The sequence below is a fragment of the Bos indicus x Bos taurus genome, chromosome 9 (genome assembly GCF_003369695.1).
Source record: "Bos indicus x Bos taurus breed Angus x Brahman F1 hybrid chromosome 9, Bos_hybrid_MaternalHap_v2.0, whole genome shotgun sequence".
Taxonomy (NCBI): domain Eukaryota; kingdom Metazoa; phylum Chordata; class Mammalia; order Artiodactyla; family Bovidae; genus Bos; species Bos indicus x Bos taurus.
The window spans coordinates 84700290-84714959 of record NC_040084.1 but is presented as its reverse complement, the minus strand read 5'-3'; the positions used below and the strand labels follow the sequence as shown (position 1 = coordinate 84714959).

The 14670-nt window shown below is 52.6% G+C and overlaps 1 protein-coding gene and 1 pseudogene across 2 annotated transcripts; one reads left to right on the top strand and one right to left on the bottom strand.

The window, feature by feature from the left end:
* LOC113898750 overlaps positions 1–14670 on the bottom strand; it is a 44641-nt pseudogene that overhangs the window by 18421 nt on the left and 11550 nt on the right.
* On the top strand, positions 1144–13627 carry LOC113898520 (UL16-binding protein 3-like). 2 transcript variants are annotated; one of them, XM_027551785.1, is made up of 5 exons: positions 1144–1340; positions 9649–9912; positions 10142–10426; positions 11030–11165; positions 12344–13627. In XM_027551785.1, the coding sequence occupies exons 1-5, from the start codon at positions 1268–1270 to the stop codon at positions 12486–12488; spliced, it is 903 nt and encodes a 300-aa protein (XP_027407586.1). In that variant the 5' UTR covers positions 1144–1267; the 3' UTR covers positions 12489–13627. The 2 variants fall into 2 exon arrangements, with proteins under 2 accessions (XP_027407586.1, XP_027407587.1); XM_027551786.1 differs by having other exon boundaries at positions 10151–10426; positions 12344–12844.

The following is a 14670-nucleotide window of genomic DNA, read 5'->3' as shown; positions in this document are numbered from 1 at the left end:
CTTTCGCCTGGGTTCTCAGGAACCATCTGATCCATCTGTGGTCCCCCAGAGTGAGGGGAAAAAAATAGCATTTTTAAAACTGAAGCAGTAAAACAAAGAGATCTCTGGTTCTGTCTTTACATGAAAATGAATTTGTAACTGAGCTGGATTTAATTGGGTTAAGGGAAAGTAAGTACTATATAAATAAACTCTCAGAAATATCAATAAAGCTCGCCAGGACACATTTCTGACACCAGGGACAACCCTGGTTCAGAATGATTGGGCAGAGATGACCCAGAAACTAACTCCATCACCAAAGAACCTGAGACTACAAGCCATGTGGCAAAGCAGTTCTCCTGGGTTCCCTTACCCTGCTGCTCTCCGCCCTGTAGCCCCTTCCCCAAAAAAGCCTCTTCCTTTGTCAGCATGTATGTCTCCTGGAACAATTCATTTCCCAATGTTAGACAAAAGCTCACTCTCACACCCTGCACGGAGTCCTCCCTTCTGTAACAGATGGCGACTCTGGTGGGATTTCCTCACTGAGACTGATGCCCTTACCATTCAGGTACTTAGGGACAAGCTTGTCCGCTGACTGACCCGACCCAGGGGCCCGAACAAGAATTTTCTTTTGTTCCTTGTCTCCTCCCAACTCAGATGACTGGCCTGAGTGCCCCCGATCTGACAAGGAACAAGAGGCTTAAGACTGATAAGGAACAAGGTGAGGAACAAGAGCCTTAAGTTCAGTGGCTCAGTCGTGCCCGACTCTTTGCGACCCCATGGACTGACTGCAAGCCCATTACCAACTCCCGGATTTTGCTCAAACTCATGTCCATCGAGTCGGTGATGCCTTCCAACCATCTCATCCTCTGTTGTCCCCTTCTCCTACCGCCTTCAATCCTTCCCAGCATCAAGGTCTTTTCCAGTGAGTCAGTTCTTTGCATCAGGTGGCCAAAGTATAGGCGTTTCAGCTTCAGCAACAAGAACTAGGCGGTCTCCTATTACCATTGCAAGTTGGGCAACGCGAAAGCAAGTGCGCCGGCGAGTACTCAGGGAGGCCGGGCTAGTGGGGGAGTGAGCTGTTAAGAGAGCCCCGCCCAGCCCCCGGCGCGGGGTTTCCTAATGGCTACTGCTAGGAAACCCGGGGCGGGGCCTGTCGGCGGAGGGGCGGGCCAGGCAGTCCGCGCAGGAGCGGAGGCCAGACTGCAGCTGTGGGCTAGCGGGAAAAGATAGTTCTGGCTTGGCAGCCTCGCACTCCTGCAAAATTGGGATCCAGGTGGCAAAGGGAGAAATGGGTGGCTCCAAGACCAGTCTTGGTTTCCTCGTTTTGCTTCCGATTGTCTTGTTCAGCCGGACGTCCAGCGGTGAGTTCGGGGATGACCTGCGCGGGGCGTGGTGGTGGGCGGTGGGGAACGCGAGATTGGATGGGCTATGAGCCGGAAAGGGGATGGGGGTGGTGTCCGCGGGGTTTCGCGAAACCTTTTACAGGGTGGCACCGCCGCCCCGACCTCTTTCCCTTCCCTGGCCCATTTGGTCCTCGGAGGCTCCTCCCGGCTTCTTGCCGGCTCTCCGGGCCACAACAGGGATGACTTGAGTGGAGTAGTGATGCCGGAAATTTGGGACGTGACCCTGGGAGACGAGGGGGCCGGGACGCGGCCGCAAATAGGGTTGAAACCCCCCCAAGGGTCCAGACCGCTCCTGGGAAGTGGGAGCCCTGGAGCCCCACCAGTCGGGCATCCCGCGGAGAAGAGACCCAGACCGGTCCCGAAAAGCACACCCTCCCGCCCCAACCTGTGCAACAGAGACCCTTCTGGTCCCTATATCTCCCGGCCCTTGAAGGACCAGCGTTCTTTCCCGGCCGTAAGTTATAAACGCAGAGCGGACCCTGGTGCCCAGGAGGCGGCGGCGGCGCACTCCCGGCTGAAACGTGCTTGAGTGCTCTTGTCCGAGTCGTCGCTGCTGGCTCCAGCCCCGGCCCCCGGGCTCCATCCTCGGCCCCGGGCTCCGCGGCACGGCTCCATCCCCGGCCCCCGGGATCCACCCCCGGCCCCTGGGATCCATCCTCGGCCACCGGGCTCAGCGCCAAGGCTCCATCCCCGGCCCCCGGGCTCCACCCCCGGCTCCCGGGCTCCGCGTCACGGCTGCACCCCAGGCCCCAGGGCTCCACCCCCGTCCCTCGGGCTCCACCCCCGGCCCCAGGGCTCCACCCCCGTCCCCCGGGCTCCACCCTCGGCCACCGGGCTCCTTTGCACGGCTCCACCCCCGGCCCCGGGCTCCATCCCCGCCCCCCCGGGCTCCACCTCCGGCCCCCGGGCTCCGCCCTCGGCCACCTGGCTCCGCGGCACGGCTCCACCCCCGGTCCCGGGCTCCACCCCCGGCCCCCGGTCTCCACCCCCGCCCCCCTCGGGCTCCACCCCCGGCCCCCGGGCTCCGCGTCACGGCTGCACCCCAGGCCCCAGGGCTCCACCCCCGTCCCTCGGGCTCCACCCTCGGCCCCCGGGCTCCACCCCCGGCCCCCGGTCTCCACCCCCGCCCTCCTCGGGCTCCACCCTCGGCGCCCGGGCTCCACCTCCGGCCCCCGGGCTCCACCCCCGGCCCCCGATCTCCACCCCCGCCCCCCTCGGGCTCCACCCCCGGCTCCCGGGCTCCGCGTCACGGCTGCACCCCAGGCCCCAGGGCTCCACCCCCGTCCCTCGGGCTCCACCCCCGGCCCCCGGGCTCCACCTCCGGCCCCGGGCTCCACCCTGGGCCACCGGGCTCTGTGGCACGGCTCCACCCCAGGCCTTGGGCTCCACCCCCGGGCTCCATCCCCGCCCCCCCGGGCTCCGCGTCACGGCTGCACCCCAGGCCCCAGGGCTCCACCCCCGTCCCTCGGGCTCCACCCCCGGCCCCCGGGCTCCGCGTCACGGCTGCACCCCAGGCCCCAGGGCTCCACCCCCGTCCCTCGGGCTCCACCCTCGGCCCCCGGGCTCCACCCCCGGCCCCCGGTCTCCACCCCCGCCCTCCTCGGGCTCCACCCTCGGCGCCCGGGCTTCGCGTCAGGGCTCCACCCCCGGCCCCCGGGCTCCACCCCCGGCCCCCGGGCTCCGCGTCACGGCTGCACCCCAGGCCCCAGGGCTCCACCCCCGTCCCTCGGGCTCCACCCTCGGCCCCCGGGCTCCACCCCCGGCCCCCGGTCTCCACCCCCGCCCTCCTCGGGCTCCACCCTCGGCGCCCGGGCTCCGCGTCACAGCTCCACCCCTGGCCCCAGGGCTCCACCCCCGCCCTCCTCGGGCTCCACCCTCGGCCACCTGGCTCCGCAGCACGGCTCCACCCCCGGCACCAGGGCTCCACCCTCGGTCCCCGGGCTCCACCCCCGGCCCCGGGCTCCACCCCCGGCCCCCGGGCTCCACCCTGGGCCACCGGGCTCCGTGGCACGGCTCCACCCCAGGCCTTGGGCTCCACCCCCGACCCCCGGGCTCCATCCCCGCCCCCCCGGGCCCCCCCTTCGGCCCCCGGGTTCCACCCTCGGCCACCTGGCTCCGCAGCACGGCTCCACCCCCGGCACCAGGGCTCCACCCTCGGTCCCCGGGCTCCACCCCCGGCCCCGGGCTCCACCCCCGGCCCCCGGGCTCCACCCCCGGCCCCCGGGCTCCGCGGCAAGGCTCCACCCCCAGCCCCTGGGCCTCACCCGAGACCCCAGGGGCCCGTGCGAGCCTCTTCCCGGTGCCAGCAGGGACCAGGTGCCTCGGCTTATTGGTCTAGATGCAGAATTTTTTTTATTAGAGAAGTGGCTTTGTTGGGCACTACGTCTATTCTTTAACCCAGCGAAACAGATGTCCTGCCTTTCACTTGGCCTGCAGAGTCCAAGTTGAATATAAGCACGTTTCCAAGTAGACAATTTCGTGGACCTGCCCCAGGTCAGCATTTCTGCTTGATGGGGGGTGGGGCGTGCGAGGGGCACAGGGTGGGGGGATTTCCACGCACTATATCGGTTCTAGCTTTCCTTTTCTGCAAAGTAGATGATGAGGTTATGAGACTAAATGCAGCTCAACTTGACAGTAAATTCTTCAAAAACTTACCTTCTTCAAAAATTTGAAAGGAAGGAAAATGTGCTACAAGAAAGCAGAACTATTTATGATCCTGTTCATGCAGCTCCAGCTTCTACCCGTGTGTTTTATATCAGCGCAGGGGTTTGCTGTGCAGTTATATTTCTTGTAGTAATAATATTAGCTGTTTTGCACCTTCATAGTATGACAAGAATTGAACTGGAAGACAGCATCAGTGTCCAGTAGTTCCCAAGGGTTGTCTCAGCCATGTCCCAGATGACTCAGTATCTGAGAGGAGACACACCCAACAATGGTACTTCCATCCCGTTATCCTACCTTGTGAATGGGTAGAGGAGTGTCTTGAGAAGTGCCATCTTTTGGAGGCCAGAGCTAAGGTGAAGGATATCGAAATATCCAAGGAGAGGATAACCCTGTCCACCGAGAGGATGTACTCCAAGAAGGTAGTTTAGGGCGTATTTTCCATGGGATTTATGTAGATGAAAAAATCCAAATAAAGAACAGCAATCATTTGCAAAAACAGAGATTAAACTTCTGAAATTCAGGTGACAGTGATACTCACTGAACGTTGCAAGCTATGAGATCTTCATCACAGAAATCTTCCTCCTATTTCCCTTGTGTGTATAGAAGACAGAGAAAACCCCTCGTGATATTGCCTTACATGAATTGGGAGAATCGTAAATAGTTTTCACAGCGTTGCAAATTGTGTGTCTGTGTGTATATTAGTCAGTCAGTCCTGTCCCGTCTCTTGCCACCCCATCTACTGTAGCCCGCCAAGCTCTTCTGTCCAAGGAATTCTTCAGGCAAGAATAATGGAGTGGGTGGCCATTCCCTTCTCCAGGTGATCTTTCCAGCCCAGGGATCAAACTCGGGTCTTCTGAATGGCAGGCAGATTCTTTACTGTCTGAGCCACCAGGGAAGCCTGCAGCACAAATTAGTAGAGGCCAATAATCCGCAGGCAATTTCTCAACAAGACCTGGTCCACAAGGTCAGATTGCCTATGGAATGGATTACCTGGTCAGAAGAGAAGTCCTCCACAAAGACCTGGCTGCTAGGAGTTCTGCCATTGATGACAACCTCAAGTTAAGAGTACAGATAGCCCCTCTCCAGAATCTTGCTCTCCATGGACTCTCACTGTGTGGGGGACAATGAAAAAGTGGGATCGATGGATAGCTCATGAACGTCTGGTTAAGAATGAGGTCTCCGGACTTCCCTGGTGATCCAGTCACTAAGACTCCACACTCCCAATGAAGGGGCCCGGTTCGATCCTTGGTTGGGGAACTGGATCCCGCATGCTGTAACTAAGAAGTCAGCATGTTGCAACTAAGAGTCTTCATGCTGCAAAAAGATCCCAAGTGCCACAACTAAGACCCAATACAGCCAAAAAAATATATAGATATAGATATATATAGATATAGATATTAAAAAAATAATTTTTTTTAGTTCTCCAGTGTTAGTGATGTGTGGGCCTTCAGAGTGATAGTGTAGGAGCTCATGGTTCTGGATCAAATACCCTACACGGATGTCGACTCTTTAGAGATATGAAAGACGGTCATCAAATAGCCCCAGCCTATCAACTGTCCTGATGACCATTTGCTGTGATGGCTTGTGCTGGGCCTTAGATTCGGAGGAGAAGCCCAGTTACAGCAGCTGGCCCAGTGTCTCACAGGGTTCCATGCAGCCCTGGGGGCCTGTGTCTGACTATCCTCTCACAGTCCCCCAGCGTCAGGGAGACGGTGCCTGCTGAGGCCCACGTGGAGCCGGCCAGTCACATACATCACCCAGCACCGCAGAAGCACATTGTCTTCCAGAACACCGTGCCTTAGGAAAGCCATAGCATCTGAACTTTCTAAGACAGACTTAATGATGTGGAATATTTTCTAGATATCACTTTCTTTAGGTTGAACTGAAAATATTTGTATAAATTTTTTGACCAAGAAAATTTTAAACAGTGTTATAAAATAAATAGTTTTTAAAATTGTTTCAGCACAAATACTTGGACTAGCTTAGTGCCAAGTGCTTTTTAGTTTTTACTTCATCAAAGTAATGTAGTTGATTCACCCTTGAATGTGCTGGGCTTAGTTGCTCAGTCGTGTCCGACTCTTTGCGACCCCATGGACTATACAGTCTGTGGAATTCTCCAGGGTTGAATACTGGAATGGGAAGCCTTTCCCTTCTCTAGGGGATCTTTCCAACCCAGGGATCGAACCCAGGTCTTCCACATTGCAGGTGGATTCTTTACCATCTAAGGCACCAGGGAAGCTCAAGAATACTGGAGTGGGTAGCCTCTCCCTTTTCCAGGGGATCTTTCTGACCCAGGAATTGAACTGGGGTCTCCTGCATTGCAGGTGGATTCATTACCTGCTGAGCCATCAGGGAAACCCTTAAGTTTCTTTCTTCTTCTTCTTCTTTTTTAATATTTATCATTAGTCTTGGGAATTATTTGTCTATAAGATAAAATACTTTGTCTTAGGAAAAGAAAAATGAAAAAATGCTGTTGCCTTGTACAGGAAAAGGCAGTGTTGGAGGAAGCAAACTTAAAAGCTAGAAGGAAAAAAAAAGAAAAATACAATAGAAACAGAAGCTACTCGTTCATGAAAAATTGCCTTTTTAATTTTTTTAATAAATATTAAAATATTATTTAATAAAAATAATCTGCCTTCTTACTTTGGGGAAAGTAGGAGCGGAATTCACTGAAACATCTTAAATTTGGCAGATCCTAGCATATGGCACCCTACTCCAGTACTCTTGCCTGGAAAATCCCATGGACGGAGGAGCCTGGTAGGCTGCAGTCCATGGGGTCGCTAAGAGTTGGACACAACTGGGAGACTTCACTTTCACTTTTCACTTTCATGCATTGGAGAAGGACATGGCAACCCACTCCAGTATTCTTGCCTGGAGAATCCCAGGGACGGGGGAGCCTGGTGGGCTGCCATCTATGGCGTCACACAGAGTCGGACACGACTGAAGTGACTTAGCAGCAGCAGCAGCAGTACTCAGAGCCAGAAGTGGATTTGGGGCAGGTCAATAGTAAACAATGGTGATTTTATTTATTTTTACTTTCTGGAAAAGGAGGATAACACAATTCCAGAAGGTACACTCATGGTTTAAGGCTAAGAATCCCTTTCACTGCACCTAGAACAGTGCTATGCACAGAATGGGTGCCTGAGTTGTGTTGCGTAAAAAAAAAAAAAAAAAAGCAAACAGATTTTGTGCTTATCTTCAAGGCTGGCTTAAGTATAAAACGGATTTTTAAAAAACACTTGAAAAAATTAAAGAATTCAATTTATTAAAAAAAATTACATATGCATCGAGAGAAAGGGGCTCAATGCCTTGCCACTAATCAGCGCCTCCCTGGAGTCAAAGCTCCTCCCAGACAGCTCAGGCTGTTACTAATTGAAGCTGGTTATGACCCAGATCCTACCACTGGTGAAGTTAACAAGGGGTGGAAAAGGACAAGTTGAGCACCACCAAGCTTATGGTTTCAACCAGTCTGGGGGTCTGCGTGCTTGCAGCCAGCAGTTTTTATGTGCTGGGGGTCTGCTTCCTGTAGAAACAACTTGAGGCTTGTGCCCTCACCCATGGCAGTTTACTAACAACACAGACTGTCCATTCGTGTCAGAAGCCCAGGACGTGTGCAATGGACACTGAGTGGATCTGTGGACCCAAGATAACCACTGTCAGCAGGACCAGGGACAGGTGTCTATTAATTGCCTGGTCCTCGGAGCATCGCTTCACAGCATGGGGGCCATGACCATGCTACCGTTCCTGTGCATGGCGTTAGTAACATACTGGGTCCCATATGAATGTGGGAGTAATTTCTCCTTCTGCACTTCCAGTTCAGTTCAGTCACTCAGTCATGTCTGACTCTTTGCCACCCCATGGACTGCAGCACGCCAGGCTTCCCTGTCCATCACCAACTCCCAGAGCTTACTCTAACTCATGTATATCACATTAGTGAAGGCATCCAACTGTCCCATCCTCTGTTGTCCCCTTTCCTCTGGCCTTCAGTCTTTCCCAGCATCAGGGTCTTTTCCAATGAGTCAGTTCTTCACATCAGGTGGCCAAAGTGTTGGAGTTAGTTGCCCCAGTAAATAACCGTGTGGCTCATCGGGAGAGTATGGAAGGACTTCTGCACTTCCCGTGGTGATGAAAGGGCCGTCCTCACTGGGACGTGGCTTCTTTCTCTGGTGATGCCTTCTGAGAAGTAGCTCAGTTCTGGAAATTTTGGTAGGGATGTTTGGTAGGGATGGCTGCTTTCAGCCTACTGATCATCCAGTCTTGTGTTTGTCTCTCCTTGTTTTCTGTCTCTCAATCAAGCAGTTTGCATCCAGGTTCACTGACCATCTCTCTGCCTCTAGGATCACCCTGTGCTATGAGCCAGCATTGTACTCTCTGCAGTCAGGTCCTGGCTGGCATTGGGACTCTCTAATCACTTTCAGCTTCCCTGATAGCTCAATTGGTAAAGAATCCACCTGCAACACAGGAGACCCCAGTTCGATTCCTGGGTCGGGAAGATCTGCTGGAGAAGGGATAGGCTAGCCACTCCAGTATTCTTGGGCTTCCCCTTGTGGCTCAGCTGGTAACGAATCTGCCTGCAATGTGGGAGACCTGGGTTTGATTCCTGGGTCTGGAAGATCCTCTGGAGAAGGGAAAGGCTACCCACCGCAGTATTCTGGCCTGGAGAATTCCATGGACTGTATAGTCCATGGGGGTCACAAGAGTCAGACATGACTGAGTGACTTTCACTAATCACTTTGACCGTTGTACCAACTGTGCTCCTGACTTACAACACTCCACCTGGAATCTGATCTTTCCCCATTTTCCATCCCTGTTCCTGCCGGAAGCCCACAGGAACATGGTCTCCTACCACTATCCCTGATTTCCAATAGTCATCCTTGAACTATTGGAGATGCTTCTCATCCACACTTTCCTCTCAGGCTCCATGGGGTCCATCAGGCTTTCCCATGGTGCCTGGTGGCCTGGACACTTTCCTGCCCTTTCATACCGTGTCCCCCTGGCAGAGTCACTTCCCTGAGCCTTTGATCCCCTCCTCTACCACCTGCCTCAGAAGTTCTGGATTTTCTCTTTCATGCCATGTGGGCCAGGCCTTTCTCCAGGCTTCCAAGACCCATCCTAATGGGAGATCAGCAGTGTCTCCCCGGCCTTGCTAAGTCCTGTGACCCCTAATTGTGAACTCTCCCTTCACCAACTTGGGGTTCTGTGCTCACCCGTCACCTCTTTGCCCCTCTCCCTGTGATCCTGCTTCCTCAGGAGCATCCCCACAGGCTCCCCATCTCTCACAGGACACGGGGTTAGATTCTGACAGTCCTCTGTCATCTAGGCTTTTCCTGCATAGCAGCCTGGCACGTCTCTGCAAAGGTTATTATGCTGAGAACTGACCTGGTGGACAAGGGGACACACCCAGGATGTGTGAAATTTGCCAGGCAGGGGACTCCTCCTTCTCCACAAGGAGAGGAGGGGCACTGGCTGTATGGTGTGTGTTGTGGGGTGTCATTGCTCTGTCAGCCCAGCCCTGCACTTTACTCTGCTCTCACATAAATGGGGGAAGGGGCCTCAGGGTCTTTTTCCCCAACCTCACCCTCACTGTGTTTTGCCTTCACAGACGCTCATTCTCTTTCCTATAATGTCACCATCGATCCTCGGCCCAGAGATGGTCAGCCATGGTGTGAGGTTCAAGGAGAAGTTGATCAAAAGGTCTTTCTCTCCTATGACTGTGGTAGAGCTAAGATCATGTACATGAGTCCATTGGGAGAGAAAGTGAAAAGTATGAATGCTTGGGAAACACAGACTGACACACTCAGAGACATTGGAGACTTGCTCAAGGAGCAGATGCCTGACGTTACACCGGAGAAACACATAGACGAGGGTGAGTTAGAAAGTCCAAATGCAGGAGGAGTAGACTGGGGGCTTAGCTGCATCCACTGTTTTGGGGTTAAAAAAAAAAACAAAGGATATTGTCCTTGCCTAGTAGTCCAGTGGAAAGAACAGCTGTTGCAGGAGAGACCAGGGCCAGATTAGCTGGGCCCAGGGAATGTGGACCCAGGTGGGGCAAATAATCTGTCAAGCTCAGAGGCTGAGCTCTTTCTTTTCCTCAGTGGGGTCAGGCCTTCTGACCCTGCAGGCCAGGATGGCATGCTGGCGAGAAGACAACGGACACACCAGTGCATCCTGGCAGTTTGGCTTCAATGGACAAACGTGCCTCCTCTTTGATTTGGAGAATGGACACTGGACAATGGTTCATTCTAAAGGGAGGCGGATGAAAGAGAAGTGGGAGAATGACAGAGCTGTGACGGAGTTCTTCAAGAAGGTCTCCATGGGAGACTGTCAGCGCTGGTTTCAGGATTTCTTGCTGCGCTGGGAGAAAATGTTGAAGACCACGGGTAAGTGAGAAGAGTAGGAGAAAGTGGTAGTTCTCTCATGGTGACATGGACCCACCCCTCTGTGTGTGTGAAAATGATCCGTCAGAGGTGAGCTGTCCTGGGAGAACAATGGCCTGGGGATGCTCTGTCATCCTCCTTCCTCTTCCACCTCCTGACTTCTCTCCTCACAGCACAGGCCTTTGGACGAGTGAACATGGATTCCCACAGATCCTAAACATGAGAGCATCTCTGTGATCCCAGTCTCCTTCTTACTGTTCCCTCTTTCCAGAATCTTCTTTTAGATGTCACCAATCCTACTTCTGGAAAACTGTCAATACCACCCCTGCTGTCAGCTCCTGAGGACTCCATCCTCAGGTCACCGTCTCTGATGTCACAGCAGGACTGAGTGCCTGTGTTGGAAACCTTGCTCCCCCATTAGCTGTCAGAGCCCCGTGAGGACTGGGCTCCTCCCTTCCCCCCATCTCGCCTGAGGATCTATCTCAGGGGCCTCCATGTGATGTGTGTAAACTCTCTGCACAGTAGGGGTACCTGAGTCAGGGGGGTGAGCAGGCATCTGCTGAATTTGGGGTCTGGACCAGGGCTTCACTCTTACTCTCCTTGCAGCATCACCGACCACGGGACCCTCTACAATGCAGCCCATGGCCCCAGACAGCAGTTACATCGCCTGGATCGCCACCGGGGTTCTCGCCGGTTTTGTCATGACGATCATCATAATAGCCTGTATCCGTTACAAGAAGAGGTACTGAGGGCAGAATTCAGAGGGAAGACAGGGGCACAGGGCCTGGTGTGAGGCCAGGGAAGGTGAATCCCAGCCAACCCCTGCCCCTCACTGAACCTCCTCATCTTGGAAATGAGCTGGTGAATAAGACCCCATATCACCTGAGAGCAGAATTAGGACAAGATCAGGCCTCAGTTCTGAAAGGTCCTCACTGTCAGATGACAGTGGGAAGTGAGGGGTGGCTGGGGCACGGGAAGGCTGAGGGCCTATTGATGCTTAAAGGGTTCAGCTAAGTCCCCTGAGTGAGCACAGACTGCTGGCTGGCAGGGCCCCCGGTAGGTGGTGTGAGAACAGCAGGTACTCAGGGCGAGGGCAGGACTCACAGGGGCTGAGAGCAGCATGGGGGCTCCACATGATGTGTCAGCGGGGAGGGCACCCACCCAGGGGCCAAGATGAGAGGGGCCAGGCCCTCATCCCAGGAGGAAGGGGTGGGAAGGCCTTTGCAGACCCAACTCCAAAGGCCCGTTCTCACAGGAAGTGGTCTGGGTCAAGCAGGCAAGGCAGGAGCCCCACAGCAGAGACTGTGGGAAGGGCTGAGGCCAGGCCTGTGCTCCTGGAGCAGCAGCAGTTTGGACTCAGCCTGTGGTCTGCAGGTCACCAGCCTCCTGGAGACCCAGAGCCTCCATCACTGAGTGGCCCTGCCTTGCGCAGAGGTGCCTGGATCTGGATGGTGGGCCTGAACTGGGGTGGAGGTGCCCAGCTAGGTGGGACCAGGAAGAGATGGGGGGCAGGGACCCTGGTCCTGAGAGCTGTGTGTGCTGTTCAGAGGCTGGAGTGGAGCGAAGGAAGGAGGTTTGCCTGCAGTCCCCCAAGGCTGCCAGGAAGCAAGGCCCCTCCTCCCCGGACCTGCTCCCTGGTCCTTTAGGCCCCCCTCGGGGAGGATCCAGACCTGAGTAAAGGGAGCAGATTGATTCCTCACTGGCTCTAGTCCTGAGCCTGAGCAGGGGGTGTCAGGGCCTGGGTGACTCTGTGATGCAGGAAGGAAGGAGGAGGTGACAAGAAGCTGCTGGGCCTGGGGTGGGGGTGGGGGTGGAAGACATAGGAGCCCCTCAGTGAGGGCGGGGCTGGAGAGGTGCAGCCCCAAGAAAGTGACAGGAGTTCCTCAGCTTCCTGGACCAATACCTGTTTCTTTTCTGCAGGAAACTGTGTTCCCAGGAAGCCCCTGACAGGTGCTCTGTTGGCCTCAGGACTCAGTCTTTGCTTGGCTGCTTTTGTTCTCCTGCTGTTTACTTTAGAGCCAAGAGATCAGACCTTAGGAATCCCAAGTCTGTCTACCAGTTATGATGACACAGTGGCTGCACCATCTCGAGTCTCTTGTCACATCTAATGAGCATCCTCCTCAACATCTTTATTTTTTTCAAATCTCCTTTCCCACTTCCTCTTGGTGTTGAGTGATGCAGTCTCTGCACTGATACTTTCAACTACTTGCACAAGAGATCACCACAAACATAACACTTTCAATCTTCTAGTTTTTGGAAAATTAGACTTTTCCCTGCATCGTGACCTTATTCTTAAAAATGATGGTATTACTGGAAAAATATATCTGCTATTACAGGACTCAGGGTTTTTTTCTATATCCAGAGAAACAACTTCATTATATTTTCAAAGGAATAAAATTTTACATTGACTGGTTCCCTTCATAATTGGTGCTGAGTCGTGTTCGACTCTTTGCGACCCCATGGACTGTAGGCCACCAGGCTCCTCTGTCCATGGGATTTCCCAGGCAAGAATACTGGAGTGGGTTGCTATTTCCTTCTCCAGGGGATCTTCCTGATCCAGGGATCAAACTCATGTCGCCTGTGTCTCCTGTACCTCATTTGTTGGCAGGCTGATTCTTTACCACAAGCACCACCTGGGAAGCCTTTATAGTGATTCTTAAATCAACATCTCTATATTGCAGAAAAGTTAAGTACTTCATGCCTGTTTTCTAATCCAGGAGAAAAGTCATGGTATGTCTCCATTCCTCCACATTATGGGATTAAATAAAACCAGTGATAATGCTTTATTTCTTGTGGAAACAGAATTTAAGGATCATTCCTAAAGTAACATGCAGTCCAGCTGTGAAGTGATCCTTAAATTCTCTGGATTTTTAAATGTATATTTCACCATATCCCAACAGTAGGTCATGTATTCATCCTACTATGCAGCCATCTGAGTGTTAGTTCCAGGCTGGAAAACATAGACTAAAAGCCATGTAGATAGAGGCCAACCTCAGAGATACTCTGGGCTGGGTTCCAGACCAGGGCAATAAAATAAATTTCACAATAAAGGGAATCACATGAATTTTTTCATTTCCACTGCACATAATACTGTGTTGACATGGAAGTCTGTTAAGTGTGCAATACCTTTATGTATAAATAAACAATGTACAGACCTTAACACACAACACTTTGTTTCTAAAATGAAATATGTTGAGCATCATCTGAGCCTCCAGGGAGTCACCATGTTTTTGCTGGTGGAGGGTCCTGTCTCAGTGTCTGTGGCTGCTGACTACTCAGGGTGGTGGTTGCTGAGGGTTTTGGTGGGTAGCATAATTTCTGAAAATAAGACAACAATGACATTTGCCACATCATTTGACTCTTCCTTTCACAGAATTCTCCTAGCATGCAATGCTCTTTGACAGCGTTTTACCCGTAGTAGAACTTCTTTCAAAATTGGAGGTAATCCTCTCAAATCCTCCTCCTGCCTTTTCAACTACATTTATTCTAAACTTAAAATAGTCTAAGTCCTTTGTTGTCATTTCAACAATCTTCACAGAATCTTCACCAGGAGGAGGTTTTATATCAATAAACCACTTTGTTTGCTCATCCATTAGAGTCTACTATCATTTATTCCAATTTTATCATTAGATTGCAACAATCAGTCCCATCTTCACATTAGGCTCCACTTCTAATTCTAGCTCTCTTGCTATTTTCACCATATCTGTAGTTACTTCTTCAAAAGTGAACTCTTGAACTCCTCAAAGTCATCTAAGAAAGTTAAAATCAACTTCTTCTAAATTTCTATTAATGTTGATATTTCAACCTCTATTCATGAATCACAAATGTTTTGGGTGGAACTTATAATCATGAATTTGCTCTAGAAAGTTTTCAATTGACTTTGCCCAGATCCATCAGAGGAAACACTATTTGTGGCAGCTATAGCCTTACAGAAACTATTTCCTAAATACCCCAACTTGAACATCATGACTACTCCTTGATCTGTGAGCTGCAGAACGGATGCTGTGTTAGCAGGTGTGAAAACAACGTGAATCTCATTGTACTTCTCCATCAGGGCCCTTGAGTGTTTTCTCAATGAGTAGTGATATTTTGAAAGGAATTTTTTGGGGGAGCAGTAGGTCTCAACAGTGGATTTAATATTTTTGGTAATCAGTGTTGTAAACAGATATGCTGTCATCTCGACTTTGTTGTTCCACTTGCAGAGCACAGGCAGAGCAGGTTTAGCATAATTCTGAAAGTCACTAGGA

What these genes read in the sequence shown, in the direction of transcription:
- LOC113898520 (XM_027551785.1), top strand. Translation starts at nt 1,268, where the DNA reads ATGGGTGGCTCCAAGACCAGTCTTGGTTTCCTCGTTTTGCTTCCGATT. An exon ending in GTTCAGCCGGACGTCCAGCG is followed by an intron (nt 1,341 to 9,648) that starts GTGAGTTCGGGG and finishes TTGCCTTCACAG; the next exon opens with ACGCTCATTCTCTTTCCTAT. An exon ending in GGAGAAACACATAGACGAGG is followed by an intron (nt 9,913 to 10,141) that starts GTGAGTTAGAAA and finishes TCTTTTCCTCAG; the next exon opens with TGGGGTCAGGCCTTCTGACC.